At 34.3% G+C, this 25,557-nt stretch overlaps 1 protein-coding gene across 10 annotated transcripts in view; it reads right to left on the bottom strand.

Annotated features, from left to right (window-relative positions):
• LOC119635656 overlaps positions 1 to 25,557 on the bottom strand; it is a 53,801-nt gene that overhangs the window by 17,303 nt on the left and 10,941 nt on the right. For 6 of the 10 annotated variants that reach the window (XM_038030563.1, XM_038030565.1, XM_038030567.1 and 3 more), the window contains 4 exons: positions 16,100 to 17,099; positions 8,963 to 9,148; positions 7,247 to 8,877; positions 5,533 to 5,671 (listed from right to left, as the gene is read on the bottom strand). In XM_038030563.1, the coding sequence (XP_037886491.1) occupies positions 5,533 to 5,671; positions 7,247 to 8,877; positions 8,963 to 9,148; positions 16,100 to 16,970 (2,827 nt within the window). In that variant the 5' untranslated portion in view covers positions 16,971 to 17,099. Of the gene's footprint in view, positions 1 to 5,532; positions 5,672 to 7,246; positions 8,878 to 8,962; positions 9,149 to 16,099; positions 17,100 to 18,821; positions 18,862 to 24,369; positions 24,591 to 25,557 lie in introns of all 10 variants that reach the window. The other 4 variants (XM_038030564.1, XM_038030572.1, XM_038030571.1 and 1 more) reach the window with 3 other exon arrangements.

The following is a 25,557-nucleotide window of genomic DNA, read 5'->3' as shown; positions in this document are numbered from 1 at the left end:
GATCACAAAAACTAATAACGGAATTCGGAACTTTGCACATATACGTCACAACCGATTAAGAGGACAAAATTAAAAGTTGGTCAGGTCTTGTTTCCATTAGAAAATGGAAGTAGCCCCGAAAAACGAAAATTTCGACTTGTTTTTTTTTTTTTGTAATAAGGTTTCTCTGGAGAAATGACGTAGATGCTCGTCTTGATGAATGAATTGCAATTCATTCCAAGACACATTTACGATTAATCGTGTACTTTTTCTGCAAAATTGTGTACTTCTGAAGTTCACCTTACCATCTACCGATTGTGTGTGGAAGACTAGAATAGATAGAAAAAAATAATGGAGTAAAAGTCCTTTTAAAGGCCTTTTCCTACAATACCGAGCAAATTACCCACAAAAATAAAATTTTGATTATAAAATTGAAGCGGACGATTTTTTCCCATTTTTTATGCAAGCACAGTAGGATCACACATTGGATACACTGGGAATTTTTTCGCGTAATATTTATTGTAGCTTGTGAGCAAAGTGCAAAAAGCCCAGAAGCAGAGGCCTTCTCGTTGTATATCGCATTGTAATCTTGCCCTTGAATCTATCTGGGCCAGTTTTAATGCCAACCTGCCTACAAGTTTTTGCTGATTCGAAGCAGATGTCTTTGCTACCGGGAAAATGCTTATCGCTAACATTGTAACAGACGGATGGGTGGAAGGGTAGACTGATCAAGACTTTTTTATATATATATATATATATGTAGATCTACTTATTGGAAAGAAAATTATGACTTTGACAAAATGAATATGCGTCCGTCCTTCAGTGATAAGAACTTAAATCAGGTAGTAAAAGGTCTTCAAAAATTTCAGAAGCATTATATTTCTAAGCCTCGAAAAATCCCAGAGGGAGATTAGGTGAGAGACTTTGCGTAATTATATAAGTAAATTAAATAATCGTAAGAAAATGTCAAAATTTAACGGAAAATTTATATTAAATTAATGCACTAACTACTGCTTGCGTACCCTTGTCCTGCAATCATCTGCATGCAGAGGTAAAGTAGTTTGCTTTTACATATATTTAAAAATTCCATTTATAAGATATTCTCTGCTGTTACATATATATACATATATATATATATATATGTATATGTATTTGTGCGAACATGTAAGTTTATAAAAGTATTTTTTTCAATATGTTCAGTGATCATATTGAAAAAAATTACCAGCAATAAACTGTCAAATTTATCATTGGAAATTGCATCGACGTGAAACGCCTCGGCGCCAGCTATGACACAAACAAGATTGCAAGTAATTTTTATCACACAAGTGTTATCATATTACATGGCAACGGAGTGCTGGCGTGCTGGCCCACTCTATCTCAGATCGGCATACAGTCATGCGACAAAAACCTGGAAAACGTTTATGAATCCTAACGCTATGACAAGAGCTGCCAAAGCTTATTTCTTAATTGCATTGACAAGTTTATGTACATAAATACATATATATTTATATATATAGTATATATATGAACTAGTTAGAAGTTGTTGTAATTATTAATTTCGAGGAATGTTGTTGAAGGATTTCTAAAATGCCTTAGCTCCGCAATTTCAATTTTATTAGAATCATTCGATTGTAATACTTTGGCTAGTTTTCTTTCGCTGGATATTGCATTTGTGTTAACCATTAGCAACTCTGACAACGAGTGCAATAACAACATTTACAGCACGCGTCATTTGTGCATTAGTGAGCAATCTTATGTTAACTGATGTATATATATATATATATATATATATGTATATTTGCGATTGTTAGAGTAGAGAGTAGTATTCTTGCTGCTAACTATCCTTGATTCCAACAAGTTTCCATTAAAAACAATCGTTGCAATGTTCGATGATTTTCCGTAATTCAAAATTAATAGTTTTGAATAGATTTTGATTGCATTACGATCGCATGGAAAACTACGAAATGCATTTGCTTCCTGTATCATTAAATAATTTTCATGGTTACTGCCCATCTTAAAATTGGCAACATTCGTTTGCCAAAGAATGCGCACATAAGTCAATTGGCCGCCTGCGTCTAAGAGTTAAGAACACATTCCATCCAATCCAATATATACTTTGATCGTGTGCAGTAATTTATAACTTGTTTGTAGAAGTGCATACTCTCGGCCTGTACATATGTATGTATAAATATATATATATATATATATATATATGTGTATATTTTGTAAATATTATCCATATGCATTTATATATCGTCAGCTGCAATTTTTCTCATAAAAATCTATTTATATAATTTAAATAAAAAAAAATTTTTTAGATTTCAATTTAAATCTCGATAAATTATTGATATTTTTATTAGAAGAAATTTAATTGAAGCTTCCGTAACATATTTTTATTTTATTTATCATGCTTTTAATAAATAATGTAATAATTTTTAGTTGATGAGAGGTACACGCGAGTTGTTCAAATCTAAATTATTGAATTTTTTATAAAGATCCATTATAATTGATTTGATTCCATATGATTTATAGGGAGAGAGAGAGAGAGAGAGAGAGAGAGAAAGAAAGAAAGAAAGAGATGTCCATTAATTTTTTTGCAAAAACTTGGACTGACATATAAAGAATCTACAAAATGCACAAGTCCTTAGATGTTCTACTTGGTATACGGTTAATTGTTCTCTAAATAGCATCTAGAATGTGTCTATGAATTTTTTTTTTACTGCCTGGAAAACATTAAGCAATTGATTTAAGTTGTTCATGGTCTTAGAAATGGTCAGATTTCTATACAACAGTTTTTGAGAAAAATTTACGCAAACTAAATTCCGTCCTTGAAGCCACCTTTTTCATCAGATAATTTCGTTTTTTTTTTCCCTCATAGGAGCCACTTGGGGGGATTCTTCCTAGAGAACTATAATGACGAAATTGGCCAGGAAAGAAGGAGTAGGGAGAGAGGAATATCGTGTACTCACGCGCATCATATCAGCTAGAAATACGTTCGAGAAATAAGTGCACCATCTTTACCCATCCAGCATTAACTATGATTGTGGATATATGTCAATCGTAACTAAAGGGTACGTTTACCGCATCCAATGTTGAACGGGGATCGGTCAACTTCATGGTTAGTATGTCACTTAGTTGCCTCGAACGAACATATGCTTAAAAAGTGACATATTGGGTTACATTTTTTGTGCAGAGAGTTTTCTAATTCTCTGCTCTCATGTAAAAAGTTATATTGATTTGAAAATCTGTAAGATATCTGAAGAATTACACGATGTGATGCTTTTTCACTATAAAAGAGGTGAAAACACTGCCAAAAAAAAATTTGTGAGGTGAGAATGTGATGAGTGAACGAAGGATCCAGCAATTGTTTGCGAGCGATTGCGTTTCGGAAATTTCGATATTAAAGATGCAATGCACAGTCTTTGAAAGAGTCGATCAAATGTTGTAACCATCAGGAAATAGCGGAGGGCATTAAACATCAGCCACATCACAGTTTGGAATCATTTAAAAGAGCAGGCTACAGAAAGAATCTCAAAATTGCGGAGACTTTCCAACCTGACCCATTATTGTAAGGTTTCATTGTACTTGGCATTTGGCACCTGGTAGCAAGGAGTCTGAAGTTGTAACAGACACAATAGACTTAGCGCCGTTAACTTCTCCACTTTGAATTTATTTCTCTTAATTAGCTATGCCTGCTTTTTATCGCAAACGCGTTCTGCGTTTCTTATGTTTTCGTCTTTTCTAAAAATAATGTTGCGCAGATTGTGGTTGTTCTTCTTTGATGATATAATTTTTTGCATTTCCTTGCCAATCGAAATTTTGTACTTTTTTAGCCACAGAATATACATTACATTAATGAATAAAGTTTCATATATTCAAAAGTTTTTTGTAACACTTTGTTGTCCTTTTGTAAATAAATTGTGCTAAAGCAAATATATGTCACTTCGATCGATAAACTTTTCCCATTTTTCTACTAAAAGCAATATGGTTTTTAAGCGAAAGGAAAGACAATATCGACCGATTTGTAGGCCTTTATGTCGCTAAGAGAATTCTGCAGAAATTGAGGCAAATGATAATCGGCGGGATAAGCAAGGGGTATCAAAATTTTCCACCCCAACTTCCCCTTTAAAGATTTTTGCGATTTAACGTCGCTACGATGGAAGCCTACACCTTTTTCGTTGTTCAACTCCGGAAACTTTACGTCAAATGCCGGCTTTAATTACATTACCTATCGACATTGTCTGCAGTCAATGTCAACTCAACTTTTGAGGCATCAGTCGGGCTTTTGCAACAGTTATCAGCCCCGATCTGGCTTGGCTTCAATAGCGGTGAAAAGAGAAGCTGGGCTCATTAAATCTTTCGCTGCTATTTCATGTGACGCCTGGGCGTCTTTGTCCTTGAAACTAAGCACAGGGTATCAAAATTTTCCAGTCAAACTCTCCCTTTCAACATTTTTGCGATTTAACGTCGCCATGATGCAAGCCTACGCTTGGACGCTTTACGTCAAGTGCCGGATTTAATCATATTAGCTATCAACAGCATTGCCTGCAGTCAATGTCAATTGAACTTTTGAGGCATCAGTTGCGTTTTTGCCACAGTTATCAATGTCGATCTTGCTTGGTTTTCAATAGCGGTGCAAAGGGAAACTGGGCTTATTAAATTTTTCGCTGCTCTTTCATGTGACATCTGGGCTTTTTCATGCATGAAAGTTTACACAAATGATTAAAACAGGTTTTTGATCGATGTTTAGTTCCGCAGTGATATTGCGAAGTGTTATTATTCAATATATATATTTTTTCCAAAGTTCGGCTGCAATTACTTTCGATTGATTCAGCTAACATTTGTAGTTTAATTATCTATGAACTGTCAACTATCTTACGTTCCACAGTATGGCCTGATAAGTCTAGCGATTTTGAAGCCATCTACTAAGAAAAACGACACGAACTTTTTCCATTGCACCAATATGAAGGCTCATCTCGGCAAATGGTCTGTTTGCAATCTTTCCATTCCATTACTTCATAGGAAACTTATGGATTATATTTGCAAAATATCTTTCAGTTGCACAAAAATGCTTTTGTCAATTTCAAAGGGGAGAAGGTGTCTTTACTCTTAAATTATCTAAATATTTTAAACTTTTTAACTATTACATTTTAATGTCACCGTAATACGCCAAATACGGTTTTATATGACAGCGTGCATTCCATTTATCCCAGCACACTGTCCACTAGTCTGTAATTAATGATTTAAGCTTTTACAGTCCATTAAAACTAAGCAATGTTTGCATTGCTGACAGCGAAAACTTTTTATAATCATATTTCAAAGTTATTGGTGTAAAAGATAAGCAACAAAGTTGCGAGCACTTCCCCAGTATTAATATGAAAGAGCTTGCCATCAATTCATCGCTATCATAAAGGATCAACTAACTCTTTTATTTGCAATTTATTTTAGAAATCATATAAAAAATACGCTGATACGAGTAGAAAAATTGGAAAAAGTATTCCAATGGAAACCTATAAGTTGGAGCATTTGGATTTGTTATTTTTGTGAACTTACTTTTACAGTGACCACGATACGCTATTTTTAAATTCTCATTATTTGTACGGCATGCACGTTTCTTCAGCTGACATTCGGTATTGTAGGTGCGTCCATCTGTTCCGCATACAGGATGTGAAGGTCGCACATGCTCAGTTGTCTGATCCATTCCAACATAACATAGATAATTAGAAGAAACAAGTAAAAAGTTAGTTAGATTCGTTTTAGATAAAATTTTTGGTTAGTTTGACATCGGACTATATATCTTGTGCATTGATGACCGATTGACTGGTGTTTTAATAAAATCTAGTAAATGTTTATTTTTAATCCAGATGTTAGATCGACACTTGCTATTATGCATATAGCAACCCAGGGTTATTATACCTCGATTGTCTTTGTAAATTTTTAGGCTGAACTACAGATGTAAATCAATTATAGATTAGACCAGTCATAATTTTCTACATCCGAATAAAAGTATATAACGGATGAAGGAAACTTTAATTAAGACTACGTATTAAATAAAGCCGTAACGAGAAACAGAACAATTTAAATATGGTAAGATGGGGGTATACTGAGCACTTTGTTTCTTTCGAAAATATATGTAACACCCAAAATAAAGTGTCAGACACCCTACAAATTATATATGTTGTTAGTCAGCGTACAATTCTGAGTTGATTTAGCCATGTACGTCCGTCAATCTAACTGTGTGGTGTGTGTTGTTGGCACTCTCTTGGCCCCAAAAATGCAAATATCGATTTCAAATTTGGCAGACACGTTGCAAGTTCCTCCGCGCGCAGGTTGGTATTGAAAATGGTTCAAATCGGTCGGAGCGGAAGCATGCAGTGGAGCGAAAACTGAACGCAACTCTATTTTTTTTAATAAAAATTTGTGGGTTTTTGCTCGTTACTCGGAGATTATTGAAGTTAGAACCCCGAAATTTTCCACATTTACTTTACGAAACACTCTACTCTTTACGTGTAAAAATGGAAAGTATCCCCCACGCCCACACAAAGTTACAAGTAATTGAATTATGTTTTTTCCACTTTTTTGAGGTTTCATGCTCATTTATCGTAAGGCAATCAGGATTGAATGTTTCAAAGTATTTTGTACACTCCTTAAATGAAGAGTGTCCACAGAGTTATCTGCTTAAAAATGGGTTAATTCTATAATGAACATGATAGACACCGCAATAAAATTTTTCTTAATAATACGAGCGATATGTTGATACCCATATACCCATAAAAGAACGTTAAGAGTAGAATGCGAAAAAGATAGTAGTGGGTACGCAATGTTCGGCTCCCACCGAATATAACTTTCTTACTTTTTTTTGTTTTTTGTTCACACGAAGACTCGTTACTTAATTTTCGATCACTTTAAAAGTTCAACGTTTTTATATCTATATCTACCTTCACCTTATCGTCGTAAAGCGTTTAGGAGGCAATATGACTTTAGTTTAAGAAATAATTGTACAAAAATTTGGCGATGTCTTTGCAAGCGGAAAAGTTTACATGAAAAGGAGAGGAAATCAATTTTGTAACTCAGCTGGTAGCATAAAGAAAAAGTTAAATTCTTCTTCTTTTAACAACAGAATTTAAGCTTGTCGCAACTATATGCGTACGGTAATTGAGACAAAAAAAAAAAAAAAAGAAAAAAACAAGTAGGAAAACCCAGGCATAAAAGATACATGCAGTCGCTATAAGGTGCAGATGTTTGTTATTTGAAATATTTTACTTACTGTAAGACGGTGTCGTTGTTTGGATATATCGTGTTGGCTAAGCTGATGATCATTGAGTTGTTGTTGACGAGAATGACTGTTTGCATCAAACGGTACCGTGTCGTCAATAATTTTGCCATCGTCATTGTTATAAATAGAGATACCTTTAGTTTTGTAAGTAGCTTCTGTAGACAAATTTATCGAAGTAGATTGCGAAGCAGATAGTCTAGATGTGCTGGTTGTAGCTATTGACGACGGCAATAATATTGATGACGTACCAATTTCACTTCCGTGATTGATGAAGATATTATCGCCAATAGCAACATTAGTTGATGCAGTGATGTTCGCGGGCGTTGCTGATGCTAATGCAGATGACAAAGCAGGTAATGTTGTCGTTTTCCTTGATGACGATGACGATGACGATGACGATGACGAGGACGTTGATATGTCTGTTGATGATAATATTGTTGCTTTTAACGTTCTGCAAGTGTTTGAAGGATTAAGAGCAGTTTGAAAATTTGTTTTACTTTCGTTGTCTTCATTACGGGAGGTGTGCTTATTTTGTTGCTTCGTGAGATTAGAGTGTTGCTTATGGTGTTGTTTATGTTTTCTAGCTATAAAGCGATGTTGATCATCCTCAATGTGCCGTCCAATCAGATGAAATTGTCCAGTTCGGCCATTGTTGTTAACATGAATTCTATTATTACTGTTTTTATGAATGTTAGCTTTTAGCTTATGTCTAGACACAGACTGGTTTGACGACGATTTTCTTGCATAATCGTTACCATCGTTACCATGTTTGCTTTTGTCGTTTCGCCTTTTGTTGTTTTTCTCCTTATAGCTGTTGCTGCTGCTGCTGCTGCTGCTGTTGTTGGTATTTGGTTGCTGATTCAAATATTCGCCTTGATAATCATCATCATCTGCATAATCGGGATCAATGCCCTCATATTTCGTTTTGTTGCTGTTACGTCGTCTATTTAGCGGTTGCTGAACTAATCTAACGTTGCTTAGAATTTGTAAGCGTCGCGTGGTAGGCTTTTCCGCCTCCAGCTGGACATTGGCAATTACTAATCGGCTCTTTTTTGCATTTAACGGAAATTCCAAGTTCTTCGACCTTGCATTTATCGGCTGCTTAATTGTTGTTGTGGTCAATAGGTGGGTGTGAGCATGTATTTTTTGCGATTCGCTAGACGGTTGATTTATATGCTGCGATTTTCTTTGGTTTTCGTTGCTAACGACAACTGTCGTACCAACATCTGAATCATCTACTCTTAAATTACTATTTGTATTTTCGCTACTTAAACTACGTGTATCGCGTTGGGTTTTTCCCAACTGCATTTGCATCATCTTCCACGGTGCAGCAGCAGCAGCAGCACCACCACCACCACCACCACCGCCTCCACTCCGGCTAGCGTCCTTGGACTCATCGACGGTCGCGTACTTTTTATAATGTTTTCCTTGCTGTCTTACGTGTGACTGTGACTGTGACTGTGACTGTTCACGATGATGCTGACGTTGCGCATTTTTTGTGTGCTCTCGTTGCTTTCGTTTTCGTTTATTGGCTCCGCACTCCGGTGCACATATACACTTTGGTCGACCCTTACGTTTCACGCATTTCTTATTCGGCCCACATTTAAAATTTCTACAACTCTCTGCATAGAAGTAAAAGAATATAAAAAATTGAATATTAAAAAGTTCAGCGTATAGAACTGTTTATCAATCAAGAGGCTTAAATACCTAAGCACGGTGCGCATTCCATGCCGCCTCCAATCGCTGTTGCAAAAAAATATTCAACACTGTTAATCTCACCGTCAGTAAATGAGAATTCTTGATTGGCGCTGCAGCATTCACTTTTGTTGATATTTAACGAAAAGATCTCATTGCATTTACCGTTGTCAAGCACTGTCTGCCAACAAGCTCCCGCTAAAAGTATATATATATGTATGCATTACACACTGTCACACTCCATCCATGAATAATTTTACATTGGTTTTTGCATAAATACTGTGAAATTGTGTCTTAATAACATGCGAAATAAGTATAAAGTTAAATACGATAACACAAATAAATTTTCATCCTTCGTTATGCAACAGGTGTCAAAAATAGCAGAGGTAGTAAAAAAATATATGAAATATATAGATATATGAATTAACGCGTTCTTATAAAGCCATAAAAGAATTAAACAAGTTAGAAAGAAATTCGACATTAACATAGGCTTCGCATACAATTTGAGTCACCACACAATAGAACCATACGACGAATACTAAGAAAATATACGCAAAGATTGCAAAGCAAAATGAAAAGCTACCATAGATCAATACAAAAAAGAAGCTTTCAAATAGGCGAAGAACGCTTCTACAGCACAATGGCAAAACGCCCAGTTAATACGATAGACCAAGGCAAGAATATCAATATATACGAAGTAGAAAGAGTTTTGGAAAGCAACATGGTGTGCAGCAGTAACTCACATTCGTAATCCAATGTGGATTGATGCTATACGGGAAACAACGCAACAAAAGCTGCAATGTTCACCGGCGAGATCACCTAAGAAATCTTCGGAAAAGCTATATGCAAACTTCACAACTGGAAACAACTTCGATATTGTCCTCGCAATTCAGACCAATAATATACTTAAGCATACGGTACAAAATATTCACGCAACAACATACTCGGACAGGAACAAAAAGCTTGTCGGCAATGCACGAAAAGTTACAAGGACCACTTAATAACTGGTAGCATTCCCACACTCCCACTAAGAATATATAAAATCGACCCAAAAATAATAAATTGCATTAAAGGAAATTTTGGGAAATCACTCATTACATACGAGCTGGCAACAACAATAAAAATACTTTGTGGCATATACTAAGCCAGCTCCCTAAGTCATTCCAGATTCTGTAGAGTATTAAATCTTCTCTCACTACTCCTCCAACATAGTCTATGCGAATTGATAAAAACCGATTCCAATAAAATGTCGCACTCTTTCTACATGGATGACAAAATCATATCTCTATAATGCATTGAAGAAGTCGTAGCATAAACTTTTATGAAGGATGTAAAAATGCAGTTTGGCATCGGCATATATAAAAGCAGGAACATATCTAAAGGTAAGTGTACCTCCTCAGTAAGCTTTCCCGCAGCAGCATGGGATCAAATAACTCGACTAATGATGAAAGCGATATCCCTGTAGAGTTTAGCATAACGGGCTTTTTTTTTTTATTGAATGCATTTATTACTAGTCACCTCCCTGAAACTGTCTAGATTCTTTTGGACTTTCCAACTCTTTCAAGTTTTTCTGGGCGACAATTATTGCTATATTATCGACACACACAAATGTTTGACAATTGTTTAGCGTCGCTATCATATCATTTGCATAGATTATAAATAGAGTAGAATTTAACCTTATTTCATTCTTCTTTTAATCTTCTTCTTTCTATTCGAACGTTATATGTTGTGATTATTAGTTAGTTTTTAAACCATTGTAGGGAAGTCTCCTTTGATTCCTGCTTTTTTCGATGTATCTAACAATTTTTTGTGTGGAATAGTATCAAAAGTTTTAGTGAAGTCTCTGAAGAGCGCGAGACAGTCCATTTCCTTACTGAATTTATCATTTATTTGATGCGCCAGCTGTTGATGTTTTTCCTTTTTGTTTTCCATATTGATTTTCACCTATTAGTTCATCTTTACTTGTATAGTAACCAACACACTTACTTATGTGTTTACTATTTCTTCTAAAACCATTTCAGGTAGTGACGGTATTCATATACTTATATAAAGTTAGAATTCAGTTTTCGTATATTGACCAAATAATAGGTGCTTTTAAGAACTTTGGTCTCTTAAAGCTTTGTGAGCACTCATTGGCAAATTTTCTTATTTTCAGTTTTGAAGTTTCCCGTGATTGGTTCATCAATTGTGCTTCTCAGCTTTTCGATAATCTCGCTCATGATTCTCCACGTTCCGCTGGCGTTATGTCAGTTCTCGTACACTTTGTTTCTATAGTACCTGCTCTTTGCTACATCTAGTTGTTTGTTGACGTTGTTTCTAAACTTTTTATATTGGGTTTCCCTTTGCTTATTATGCGGACAATATGTCTTGTATACAAGCATTGACTATTTCTTGGCTCATCCACGCATTCGTCTTTTTTTTTACCTCTTTGTTTTTTCTTACACTTTGCCTCATACTCTATGTTCACTTCTGTGACTTCGCATAAACTGTTCAGTTAGTCATGCTTATTAATCGACTTACTTCCTTATTGTTTAATTTGGCAATGCTATGGTTCTCCTCAATCATTTGATATTGTGTCCACTTCATATTAGTGCTAAGGACTTTCGCGTAGTGATCTGGTATATTTGTTTTTATGACCATAGCGCATATTCATTTAAAACGCTGCATTGTGTATGTGTTTAAAGGAATGCGATATCACATCACGAAACTATTAACTGAATCTTTACCCACACAAAGAACAAATTGCTGCTAATTAGCAGTCAAATTGCTGCTAGCTAACAGCGTTACTACTGTTAGTGATAACAGAAACACAAAATGTCCGTAATAATCTCCTAGTTTAAATTTTGAGCAAAGTGTTGGACCATCTTATTATTTATTTGTCTCTGTTAATATCTTCCTTCTCGCTGTAGGCATAACTTCGTCATTCTTGTTACTAGGCATAGAACTATAATCTCTTGTTACTAAGCAGAGGTATATTATTTTCTTTTGTCAGGCACACATACATACATACGTTCTTGTCATAAGCATAGCTTCGTTCACACTTTTTACTCGGCAGAAAACCACAATTTCTTGTTACCAAGCAGAGAGATTTTAAATTCTTATATTAGCCACGCGAACGTGCACATATATGTGAATCCCTAAACCGGTTTTCTTTGTCAACAATCTATATCTTAGGAATAAATAACACACATAACGTAACGATACAGCTGACCGTAAAATCGTAAAGCACACCGCCGTCATTCATCAACTATATTAGGGCAGCTTAGTAGGATTAGGTGGTTAGCTTAGTCCCGTTAGCCCTGAATTCGTGACTAGACGCACAGGAGACCGTGACAAACACCCTTACCTGTTGAATCAAAACCGTATTGACAATGAAGCTTCGCAACGGTTACTTATCTCTGAAAACAATAGGATTCCTAATTGCTATACATGATATTTATTTTAGAGTTAACATGTTTAGGCAGATAAGATGTCTGCATTTGAGGTCTGCTTTGTTCACTTTTCGCACAGTTCACATAACGCACAGATGATACCTTATGGCATTTGTGACAACGGATAATAATTACACGCCACTAAATTTGGGGAGCGACAGTCATGAGACACGAAGCTAATAATTAACCCACAAACAGATGTTATAAAAGTTGGGGACGTACGGAGAACATATTAATGGTTAACCAGAAAGGAGCTGTTTTTTGCTGTAGAAGGATTTATTATTGCTTTACAGGATAAAATAATATCCGCATGATGTTACGAGACAAGAAATGGAAACAGATTTATGAAATAAAAACAATTCATCCTATTATTGCCGGATGCACGGAATTGCTCAAGAGGCGTAATCAGTTCTGCCAAGTAATGCATCAAAAATTGGAGGAAAAATCTAATACACGAATACTTCAAGTTCCATATTATATGTACCAAGCAGCGTAGGTAATAGAAAAGTAGAAATCTTCCACGTGCTGGGACTGGCACCTCATAACTAATCAATTAACGCCAATGAACCGGACGTAGTTGCAAAAGATTGATAGAAGACGACTATTGATATTATCAGACGTTACAATTCCGCTTACACAAAACGTAAAAACAGCGTATTCCAATAAGATTGCCAAGTAACTGGGGCTGGTGCACGAGATGGAGAATATGTATAATGTAGAAGAAGCTACAACACTTCCTATGTTTGTGTTATGTACGGAAGCAGCGCCAAAAATTGTTATAAAAGTCCTAAAATATATTACTTTGAAATACATAAAGTATTGGGGAAGGCACAAAAAGCGATATTGCTCTCTATAGCGAACTTGACATGCGGACTCTACAACACCAATAAATATATTTGCTACAACCATAGAGTAAATAAATCACAAAAGCACTAGGTGTAGTAATCACAAAACCCCCTGATGTAGTACACCTGAGGTTGGGTGAGGAATGTAAAAAATCATAATGATAATAACAAGAAGCAAATTATATTCGTACGTGATCAAATCATCATTTCACACCATTGCCGTGATCTTAAAAAAACGAAAAGAGTTCATGCTCTACAATATTGGATGGACGCCGTTGATTTTTTCTATTTTTTATACCCATCACCGAAAGATGAAGAGTGTGAAGGAGGCTTCCGAGGTGCCACAAAATATATATATATATATATATATTCCAGATCAGCATCACATTCCGAATCGATTTAAGTATATCCATCTGTCCGTCTGTACAATGCCTGTTCTAAACATTCTCCTGTCCGAAAAATCAAGTACCAAATTTGTCAGAAACATGGGAAGTTCTTGAAAGCAGGTTAATATTTACAATGGGCCAAGGCGATTGAATGTTACGCCCACATTACCACATAAAATGAGAACGTCTTTGTTTTTTTTCTCATCACTCATGTAATCATAGCAGATAAATGTATAAAAATTTGAAGACATATTCTATGAGAGACAGCATACGTATAAAAATTGACCGCATCTACCCAATAGTATCTACATTTTTTCAATACTTTTATAAGGCGCAGAAACAAACTTCAAAAACCCCATAAAATATATAAGTTCAAATTTGGAATGCAACTAAAGAGGCGGACACCTTCTTCGTCTGTTCGTCTATCTGTCTGCGGAGCTTTGTAGTATTTGTGGTAAACATTTTTCCTTCCTTTCCAGTGAAGAAATCGCCTACAAAGTTGTAAAAGATTTTAGAAGTGACTTAAACTCTTCCAAGGACACGCCTACAACATGCACGCGCCTATGCGAAAAAAACTTTTATTTTGAAAATAGAAAAAATCAGTTGCGCCATCGTCCATGAGCGCCCAGAGCATGAAAACATAGCTTCCTCTTTTTGTTTTTCTTTCTTTTTTTTTTGGGATGGGATGGCAAACAATGGCAGATATAAAAGATTCGGTCACGACCGAATCTAATTTTCTTACTTGTTTATGTTCAATTAGCGGCACTTTTTAGGTGGTTTTTTGTACCCATTACAGATCTAACTTATTCGAGTTATGACCCTATAAAGCGGAAAAAGGTGATGAATATAATCGGCTAAAAAATCGCGTATTCCACAAAGTGTGTTTAAATGATATGTTGAAATAATGGATAAAGCATTGATTAAGCTGTAATATTACTCTAGCTTTCCCAGCACGTAAATTCTTTTTATCATTGCCTTAAAAGGACCTTTAAGTGGTCAAAAGGATGACTTCAAAAGCGTTTTTCCCGGAAAATAATTTTTAAAAACGTCACGCAGCGTAATTACAAAAATTGTCGTACAATTCTCGTTCGAAGCTTTTGCAAATGTATTTAAAGTAGCACTTTAAACCGACGCGCGAAGGAAATTTTCGATTAGCAATTTATTCTATTGAACAAACTCTCGTTTAAATACCGCCGATACATGCACACAAAAATTAATATTTTTCCCTAGCTATTGATTGACATGTAAATGTAATGATTTTTTTTTTTTTGTTTAGATTGAAATTTAGAAAAAATTTCACTACTTGCCGCATAACGCTTTTAATTAAAGATGTCTCAGGGAAATGACTTCGGTGTCGTCACTTTTTCTTATTTTCAAAAAATGATTTCGCTTTTTTCCTTATTGAATACCTACCTACACACATTTTTGATTGCATCAAAGGAAAGAAAGAAAAAAAAAGAAAGAAAAACAAAAATACCTGAGTGATGTCAACCGATTAGCGTTATTGCTTATTGAATACAAATGTGCAGAATGTATAAAGGCTCAACGATAATATGAGGAAAATTAGTGACTTACATAAGAAAATAAATGGGGTGAACTGGAAAATATTCGTTCAAGTAAAAGTAAAAAAAAAAATTCAATCCAAAACATCGGCTTACATAATAATTGCAGTAGTTTGCACAACACATTTATTTACACTTGCAAAGCGCTGCACAGCTGCACAACGAATATACTTAAGAATTTACATATACGATACTTATTTGCATATATTTGTATATATATATATATATATGCATATATATATATATGCATATATTTGTATATATATATATATATACGTTTAGATTGGAATTTATAAATATTGAATGACTCTGAGTAAGTGTACAGTGGACGCGTTGTAAATTAGTTTTACGCTTCCCTTTGTAAGAGTGGGCAAGGAAGCCCTCCAAAGTACCCAACCACATATCGAATCAGCTTGATATACGAAAACTATAAACTCTTGTCCGTCCGTTTGATAGTCTATTTGTCTGCTTTTGTAAGTGGCAGTTAAGTTAACAACGATTTCTATGATTTTATGCAACTTAACTTATTCGATTCAAGTGTCTGTCGAGTAGTAGTAATATGGCTAACTAACTGAATTATGTATTATTGTGAATACTAAGTTATTATTGTCGTTGACGTTAGTTGGACGCTTGGCTGGGCTAACTTACATCTTGTGGGCTTGACTTTGTGTTCTCAACTTTGTTTAAATACCTTACGAAAATTGAGATGCAAGTAGATTTTTTTTTTTTTTTTTTTTTTTTTTTTTTTGATTACTATATTATGGCATTAATAATTACCATTTTGTTATGTGTCAAGTTAATTGAAATTAAGCTTAACTGCTTCACTCTAACATCTTAAAACTATGTATTTCGTCTGCTTGAGTATGCAAATGATTTGATGGCGTAAACGTTGTACATTCTATACATTCAGTGCTGGTTTTCTCACCTGCTGTACCGTGTATTCCTATTGATAAAGCGATAAATAACATCAAGAGCGTAGACCAGGTGTTATTTTTGTAAATGTTACTATTAATACAGTGGCCTGTGCGAACAGTGCCCGCTAGATTAACATATAGATCGTGTGTTTGACAGCTATGCGTTGTCGTTATAGAAGATGTGCTGTATAATATATCAGTGGCAATTGATGTTGTTTTATATTTAAAATAATGATATATCATCGGCATCCAATAGTGATTTGTCGTAGTATAAGAGAGGAATGATGTGATCGATATTATTGTTGTTGCAATTTCTTTATATTTTTGTGATAACGATATACGATACGCTTGTCTTTGGCACTTCGATGTTGTTGATGTGAATGCTGACACTTTGTCATAATTATTTTGATTAATTATTTCATTATCATCATCATCATCATCATCATTATCATCATCATCATCATCATCATCATCATCATCATCATCATCAACATCATCAATATTATCGACATCTGCATCAGAGTCCTGTATACTTTGCATACGTTTATGATAACTTGTTTTTTGACAGCAATTTATGTTAATGATTTTTTTAATTTGCATTAATAGTTGCGTCGTCCATCTATTCGATGTTAATTGATTCATAATCAGTATAAATATTTTTAAAAATTTGCTAACTTTTGATTTAATGTCATAGACTCGTTTGCTTTGCTCCACAATATTATTACTGCTATAAATGTTTTTCATCTCCCGTGAACTATTAATGTTCAATATACGACATCTCCGCTTGTATTTGTAATTTGATTTAAGTAATGTAAATATATTCGTATTGCATCGAATACTTTTAAAGGAAAAATCGTAATAATTTATCATTTCACTGCACATTGCTCTCTCTCTCTCTCTCTCTCTCTCTCTATCCGTATATGATCTAATCAAAGTGAGTGCATATTTTATTAAATCCTTAGCATCGTATTCATTTACTTTGGTTTTGCATCATGTTGGCCCGACGAATGCCTGAAAAAGAACAATGAAAAAAATATTCAAAAGAGGAAAACACAAATTCTCTCATTTCTTATACAATAAACGATTAGTTCCGATATTGAAGTAGGCGATTTAAAATCGACTCATCACGGCAATATTCATCGAAATCATCACGTGATAGCAAAATGCGAAGAAAAACGATCTTATACTTTATTGTAGAAAAGAGTTTGAAATAAAAAATAAAAGTAATATAAGTCTACCGAATGCTTCCAAGGAGTATGAGATATTTTGCATTGAACATGATTAAGCAGACACTGAAAGTGTTTTTCTTATAACACATGTTACTCTACGATATACTAGAAAAAGTGAGTACAATAAGTTAGGTCTAATAGTTATGCTTCCCATACAATAACATTTAATGAACGTTAAGGAGAAAAGTTGATATCTTCAGATAATTTGAATGCAACGGTTTAGCTAAGAGCATTATTCGTCTGTCAGTCATTGTCACCATGCCCTTGCATGGACTCAATTTACAAGAAATAGGCGGAGAGATACTTTGGCTGCTTGAGTCTTCGCACACTGATACATTTTATGTATGAAGAATGGCCGGCCATTCGCCAATTGAACAGAGATTTGATAACTTGTGTAGGAACGCTTCTTGATTAGGTTCACAGCTCATTTATTCATTTTAAATGAATTGCTTTTGTACCCACCACTGGAGGATTTTGTTTTTTTTTTTCATAATGTATGCAGCATCCAAAAGAGAGCTTCAGAGGCCCTATAAAGCATACCGGTTGGTCGTCTGTCGGTCTGTGCAATGACTGTTGTAAACATTCTCTCTACTAATGAAGCTATTGACTTCAATTTTGGTAGAAACATTGGATATTTGTGCACACAGGTTCGTATTGACAATGGGCAAAATTGGTAGGAGGAAGAACGCGCAGTGAAGCGTAAACTGAACGCAACTCGGTTTTTCTTAACAAAAATTTTTGGACTTTTACTCTTTACTCGGAAATTATTAAAGTTAGAATTTTTGTTGAATTTTTGTAGAATTACTTTACGAAACTGTCTACTCTTTAGATTAAAAAATGGAACCAATCGGCCATGCCCACACAAACTTACGAGTAATTAAATTTTTTTTTTCACTTTTTTTAACTTTTATGCTTATGCTTATTTATCACAAGGCAAACAAGACCGAATGTTTCACACTACTTTGTGCATTCCTCAAATGATGATATGTTATTCGCCTAAAAATGGATTAGTTCGAAAATAATTATGGTAGACACCGCGATTAAATTTTTATTCATAATACCTACGATATGGATATCAAATAAAAGAACTTGGAGAGTAGAATGCGAAAAGCATAGTAGTGGGTATGCGAGATACGGACCCCGCCAAATATAACTTTCCTACTTGTTTATGCTGTAAACAAGCAAGTGCTAAATCGGTAGATGATTATATATTGAGTAATCCAATAATTTTTGAATAATCGCCTAATTTTTGTATCGATCTGCGAGATGAATATTGAGTCGAGTCAATTGTGTTGCAATTCCCAATAGTCACTCAATCATTGTTATATTTAAGGCATGTATGTATATATTATAAATTAATTAACCCTTTTAAGAGGAATGCTTCATAAATGCAATGCCCTTGTTTTTTTAAATATTTTTTAAGCAACTAATCCTTTAATATCATCAAGCACGTTTTTCCATGATGATGATGGTTGAAAATAGCATTATATGTTTGTTTACTTACTTAATTTCACAACGTGCTGACAACATTCAAAAGGCAATTGCTGTTGGAAAATGCAAAAAAAAAAAAAAAAAAAAAAAAATATATATAAAAAAAAAATAAAAGAAAAAACACCAAATGAGTGATGCACCGCAAACATATCGGTGTGCGGTGTATGGTGAACGTCAGGTTTTATTATAGATAAATAAACCCATCTGCGCTTACAAATATATTTATCGATGTTTAAAACATCACACGCGTTCGCTTTGAATAACTACAACGTTAGATACAACCTGTAGATAAAAATAGAAAACTTGTTGCCGGGAAGCTAAATATTCCTTTCCTGTATTTTAAGAGTATGTGGCAAACAACAAAGCCGAATAAATAACATAGAAAACAAATCCTAATTAAAATAAAAAAAAGGAGTAAAAGAGAAATATGAGACACTATATATATATATAGAGACTTGTTATGCTTTTTTCCTTGATATATCTTTTTATTGCTCTTGCTGCTTGTTATTTTCATTTTGTCCTTTGTATGTCAGTGAATGCACTTGTGACGCAGTTCGTATACTGTCTTGCTTAAATATTCTACGACAACATGTTGCTTTGATAATAGGCAGACAGCATACCAGACATGCATGCAACAATTGTTAGAAGTGCTGTTTCAAATTCAAGTGAGAAACGTGTGCTCATGCCTACCAATTCGATGGATTTCATCGTTGCAAAAAAAAAAAAAAAAATAAAATAAAAAAAAAAAAAAACAGCAAACGTGACTCAAGTTGTTCGAATTGTTCCACAACCATTACTCTCCAGCACACTTGTTGATGCCAAGTATTGGAGTTAATTTTATTGCACAGTAGGCACAACAAAATAGTACGCTTTGAAATGTTTATTTAATTACGCAGAAATATGCGTAAAATCTTTGCTTTTTATCTGCAATTAATCTTTAAGTTGATTTTTATACTTTTAAATAATACGCGAAAAGCAAAAAACTTTTATAATAAATTTGTATTTTTTAAGAAATGATTTTATGCAGAACACTGTGCAGTAAAAGCGTTACGTCATCGTGAAACAAAACTTGTGAAACTGCAACGTCCTTGAGATATATGTATCTTTTTTTTCTTATTTTTTTTTTTTTTTGTTTTTCAACAGTCGCACATTTGTTCTATCATTATACTTTTTATTTTATTTCATTTACTTTTCCCCTCAGGGAGATTCAATTTAAACTCTTGCTGCTCGTATATGAATTCCCAACGAAAGTCATTTCATCATAGTATATGAACACTTACTTACAAACGAATCAATGATAATCATGACAATTATAGTAAACTATAAAAAAACAATTATTATTTTTTACTCAACGGTTGATATCATTTCATTAATGCATTATGTGTGTTGTTGTTCTAACTAACGGCTTCGCTTTCTACTTGCATATAGATAAAGCATTCAAACATCGAAAGTCAGCTAGGATGCTAGGCATAGCATCAATTTAGGGTGAATGATAATTTCCAGGAATTGTTTTAAAGGGTATAACCTTTAAGATGCCGTTAATATTGCATTGATTCTAAAGATAAATAATTTAAAATTATAGAGAAAACCGAGTTAGGTATACGCTGTATACCACAACAACATGTAAGGCCTGGAAAACATTCGCACTTTGCTAAGTTTTTAACGAATATGTCGTGGTGTTGCGAACAAACTAACGTTTTATCTAAAAATAGTTATGGTGTTGTATAGACTTTTCAAAAAGTCTTTATGAGCTTTCTCAAACCAAATGTATATATATATATATATATATTTTTTTTTTTTTCATTATTTTTTGCATAATATATGTTTTCACAGAACTTCACTTCCGGATTAGATTTGGTCAGCGATTTTTCATGTGCAAATTTGGAAGTGGCACAAGCTGCTTTATATAAGAGAAAATCTTGGGCGCTCTTAGGCAAATGTGAAAGCCTTTAAGAAATGTTCCACAATAAGGCATACAATGCTTCTCTAGAAGGCAAATATCGTCGACGCCAATCTTATTTTTGACTTTGGATAAAAAAAAAAATGAATTCCACTTATTTAGCCGAAAAAAAACAGGGAACTCGCGCGAAAGTCGTCATCTTTCACTAAAACAGTTGAAATTGAAATTAATGTGTCTTGTGGAGTAACAGGATTTATAAAAATTATTGCAGCAGTTTATGAATAGCGGGCAAAAAAATGTCGTATATATATCCCACACCACTTGCGGTACAGGATGTATTCACTTAGTACGCAACACGCAGAAGGGCTTAAGATGGAACCACCTTTCATTATACCGATCGCTTCAAAATCATAATTTGAATTGATCTAAGCCTGTCTGCCTGTCTGTCCGTATGATGTCCGTCCACGCCAAAAGTGTCTGAGGAGTAGTAGTACCTCGAATTTTTTTTTGGATCCGACGCTAATAAGGAGTCTCATGACTACAATGTCATTACTTGTTTTTACTTTTGAAAACAGATATGCTCTTACTTCACGTAGCATTGGGCGCATAGCCCTTGATCGATTTTCTTTATTTTATATTCACGACGGCGAACGATTCTTAATACATTGCCGTCTCCGTTATCTCCCGTTGCTAGCTATGGTTATAACGACTCCAGTTTATAAATATGTTTCATTATCATGCGAAAATTCGTCCTTTTTTGTTTTTGATTCAGCACACGTGAGAAATCGCCTTTCAACTTATCTGAGCTTTAATGCGTATGAAGTGTAATTTTTTTGTTTGTGAAATATTCCTGTAATCGCTTGGAAATCAAAATAACATTGTGAATCAATCTATTCATGCATGTCTGTCCGTCCGTCCGTCGGTGTGATATGCTTTTGAGTACATTCTATCTTAAAGATGCTTCCAAATTGTATTGTAAGCGTAATATATGAATGGTTTAATGAATCAGATCACAGTTGTTGTTCGCATAACAGCTGCCAGTTGTTGTATGAAGAATTTTCCCATTAAGCAGCAAAACCAATTATTCGGTTGCGGTGATCGAGTGCATTTCGTGCCGATAAAATTGAATTCCGCCTATTATTGCAAGGCCAGTGAATTTTCATCTAGAAAATTTCGCATTAGTGGTTTGTGAAATGTAAAATTATTTATTTTATTTATTTATTATTTATTCAGCAACAGGCAGTTAAACGATTAAAGTAATTTAATTAGACAATATAATAAAATGAAGAAATAAACATATAAAAATTCAAAAAGCAATATAAATAAATGACAAATGTCTGAGTCTCTAACAAACACAATATACTTTTTTTCTGATTAAATTTATTTGACTCCCTTTCACATGCATATACAGGTTTTGCAATAAATACTTTTTATTAGGTGCTTGCAAGTATTTTGATCATTTTTGCAATTGAAAAAGGCATTTATTGAGAAAACTTAGTACAACATATGTTAAGCAAATTATTTTTCCAAAGTTGTTCCCATCTTTCTGGCAACAGGACGATAACGTGTCGAACGAAAGAACGAAAGGAATTGGTTTGGCCGCGATACGACCATCCACCCGTTTTTGCACTTTTCCTACTTTTCGAAACCACACTTCATCGATCTGATCTGGTAAGCAGAAGTCGCTATATCTGGTGAGTACGCAGCGTGAGGCACAATTTTCGATTCGACCTACAATAGTTTATTCTTGATTACTTTTGTAACGTGTGGCTGAGCGTTGCCATGCAAGAGGATGACTATGGGTCTGTTAGCCACTATTGCTTGTCTTTATGGCTACAATACATCGTTCAATTTGTTGAATTAGCGTCGGCAGACATCTGCAGGTACAGTTTCATTCGATTTTAGCAGCGCGGAATAGATTTCACTTTGGTGAATCCACAAAATGCACTGCAAAACTTCGCGCCCGCTTCGGTGTCGATGTGGATGGTTCTTCTGGACTACCCCATCGCTTTTTGCGTTTGGAATTGTTGTACCTGACCTATTTTTGATATCGTGTGGTTGCCATTTTCCCTCCTTTTGAATCTTGCCCATCGCATGCAAAACTCTAGAAACAGTTGAAATCCTAACCCGTTTCGAAAGTTCTTTGAGAGTTCGAGCCGGATTTTCGTCCAATACGTCTTGGAACTCATTGTCTTTGAACTGGTCCTCCAGACAGTCCCTTGTCATTGACATCAAAGTCATCACTTTTAAGCAGTTGCAATCAAAGCCGATAAATGGGATATGATGTGGTAGCATCGACATAAGCTTCTAAAAGTGTTTGATGGGGTTCGGTAGGAGATTTCTTCACATCAAACAACAAAAGCAATGAATGCCGAAAATGGAAATTTTGAGCGTCTGTACTAAATAACTCAATAATACTGATTGGAAAACTGTTATTGCATGTAGAGGGAAAGATCAAAATAATCGTGTTTAAGCGTTATGTGCATTGATACTTCGCAATAACTTTATCATTTTCAGCGATAGTTGTCGCCGATCAAAATACATGCAAGCACCTATTATTTCTACATTAAACTAAATGCGAAGGAGTATCTTCGGCAGAGAGAGTTTGTTAGTTGATTAAAAGTTTAAAATTGTTATAGGTTATGTAAGCCACAAACAGTGACAGTATCATGGGTGTTAAGTGAATGCCAGTATGTGTTAATAAATGGAAAAAAAATTCGATCAAACTTAGCTAACAATCTGGGTACTATGTCAAGGAAAGCAGATTCGTACAAGCAGATTAACATTTGTAGTCAAAGTTGTTTCTATTTTTCTTTATATTTGCTTCCCACTTTTTATTACGTTTATTGCATTCATTGATAATCAGCATTGCGTGAATTCTATCAAAAAAGAAAAAACAAAAAAAAAAAAAAAAGTGAAAGAACCATTTAAAATATCACGAAGCAAGACTAACGTAGGGTAACCTTAGGTAAAACTTTAGATGACCTATCTTAATCATTTCCACTTTGATACTTTGAAAAAAAAAAAAGCATTATTTAAAGGAAGCGTACGAAGAGTGAAGATGACAAACTTAGAGCTTAGCTTTCCTATAGTTTTTCTAAACCTGTGAGAGGTATTGAAAATTTTACCTTACCTTTCTAGAACGCAAAGGTAAGACTCATAAAGTATTAACAATCTCATCAATGCTGAATTCTGAGTTCACTTATGCAAGTAAGTCTATCAATTTATCTATGGATTATTGTTCCAACACCCGTAAACACTGTAAACTTACTCATGTAACCTTTGCCATTAGCTATGAATGAAGTTTGAAAAGTACAATAGCGCCTGCGAAGCCTGTCATTTACTTTTAACACATGTAGCTATTGTGAGCGGGAGCAGTGGTAGTGATGAATATGCAATAGTAACAAATTGGAAGAAAAATTGGGCCGATAAGTCTTCTGAGTTATATTCAATACTATTTTCATTGATCGCCCAAAGTATCAATTGTTCCGATTGGTCAACCGAAATGCACGCAACTAAATATATATTTCAATATTATTATCGGGTATCAAAAATTCATCATGAGGCGAATATAAAAGTTTCTTACTTGTTGTTATTTACGGATAGATATGTATTGTGTTTGTGTGTGCAACTTTTAAATCGATTTAATTTAATCACTCACTTTAAACATATGCTTTTAATCGCATTAGAGTCATTAGTTACAACTGCTTCTCCGTAAAAGTGTCCATTGACATATAAACATTATAGACTTTATTTGTTGATTTAAAAATTTCCGGATAATATATTATTAGAGTTGTTAATAAAGAACTTCATGTAAACGTATTTGAAGAAATTTTATAATGATGCAAATAATGAATGGAGAGAATTGAATCAGACTGCCCACTGCCAAGATTAATTAATTGTAATTGTAAATATTTTTGATTCGAAGCTTTTCGCATCCTTTCTATTAGTTTTAATAGCATTAAATATGTAGTTAGTAGGTCATAGTAGCAACGGACATGTGATCTTTCTTTACATGTACATATAAGTATTTTTTTGCTACAATTGCTAATCAACGAACCGCCTCTGTGATTTCAGTCGGATTAAGTGCGAGAGTCGCTCAAAATCGATTATTATCCGAAAATCAAGTCTGGGAAGATATAAATTTCGCAATTGTTTTTGAATAAGCGAATTAATAAGCCTTTCTGTATGTAGCTGTGTGAAAATATTCGACTTTTCTATTAAAATTGTTATTGACATTCTTTTCTATCCACTAATCCACTTACGGGGACGTCAATAACGTAATAAGAACATGGTATACCCGCTTACTATACCATTTTTCAGTTGTTTAAGCCTCGCCTGTATCAAACATTCATATAACTGTTATTTAATGTAATCGCGAGTGAAATGATGTTTAAGCCGGACGTCTGTGAATAAGCCTTAAGTGGGCCCAATATGATTGAATGACTTTCTTAACACCAATTGTGATTTTGATGTCCTTTCAGATATTTTAGAAATTGACGATATTGCTATCGTTTACATGCAATCCATATTTAAGCCGTTTATTTTAAAAGTGGTCTAAGTCTATTTTTGAAAGAAATCAAGGAAACTATGTTAATGTTTACATGTCCACGTCCTTTTTTGATTTTAAAGCAAATCATAATTACTTTATTTAAAATCATTAAGATTTCGTCTGACGAAAATTTGATGGTTAACGATTTGAAAATGACCTAAGTCTCATTTTGATAATTTCAACTGAATGGGAAGAATAGTGTAGAATAGAATTTTATGAAATCGTAGTATTGTATGTTTTATTATTATTAAATAATGCTCCCGATGCTCATTGAAGAATTGGCAAATGAGTTATTAG

This window comes from Glossina fuscipes, unplaced genomic scaffold (genome assembly GCF_014805625.2).
Source record: "Glossina fuscipes isolate IAEA_lab_2018 unplaced genomic scaffold, Yale_Gfus_2 27, whole genome shotgun sequence".
Taxonomy (NCBI): Eukaryota; Metazoa; Arthropoda; class Insecta; order Diptera; family Glossinidae; genus Glossina; species Glossina fuscipes.
The sequence above is the reverse complement of the archived record's forward strand: the minus strand, read 5'-3'. Positions and strand labels throughout refer to the sequence as shown.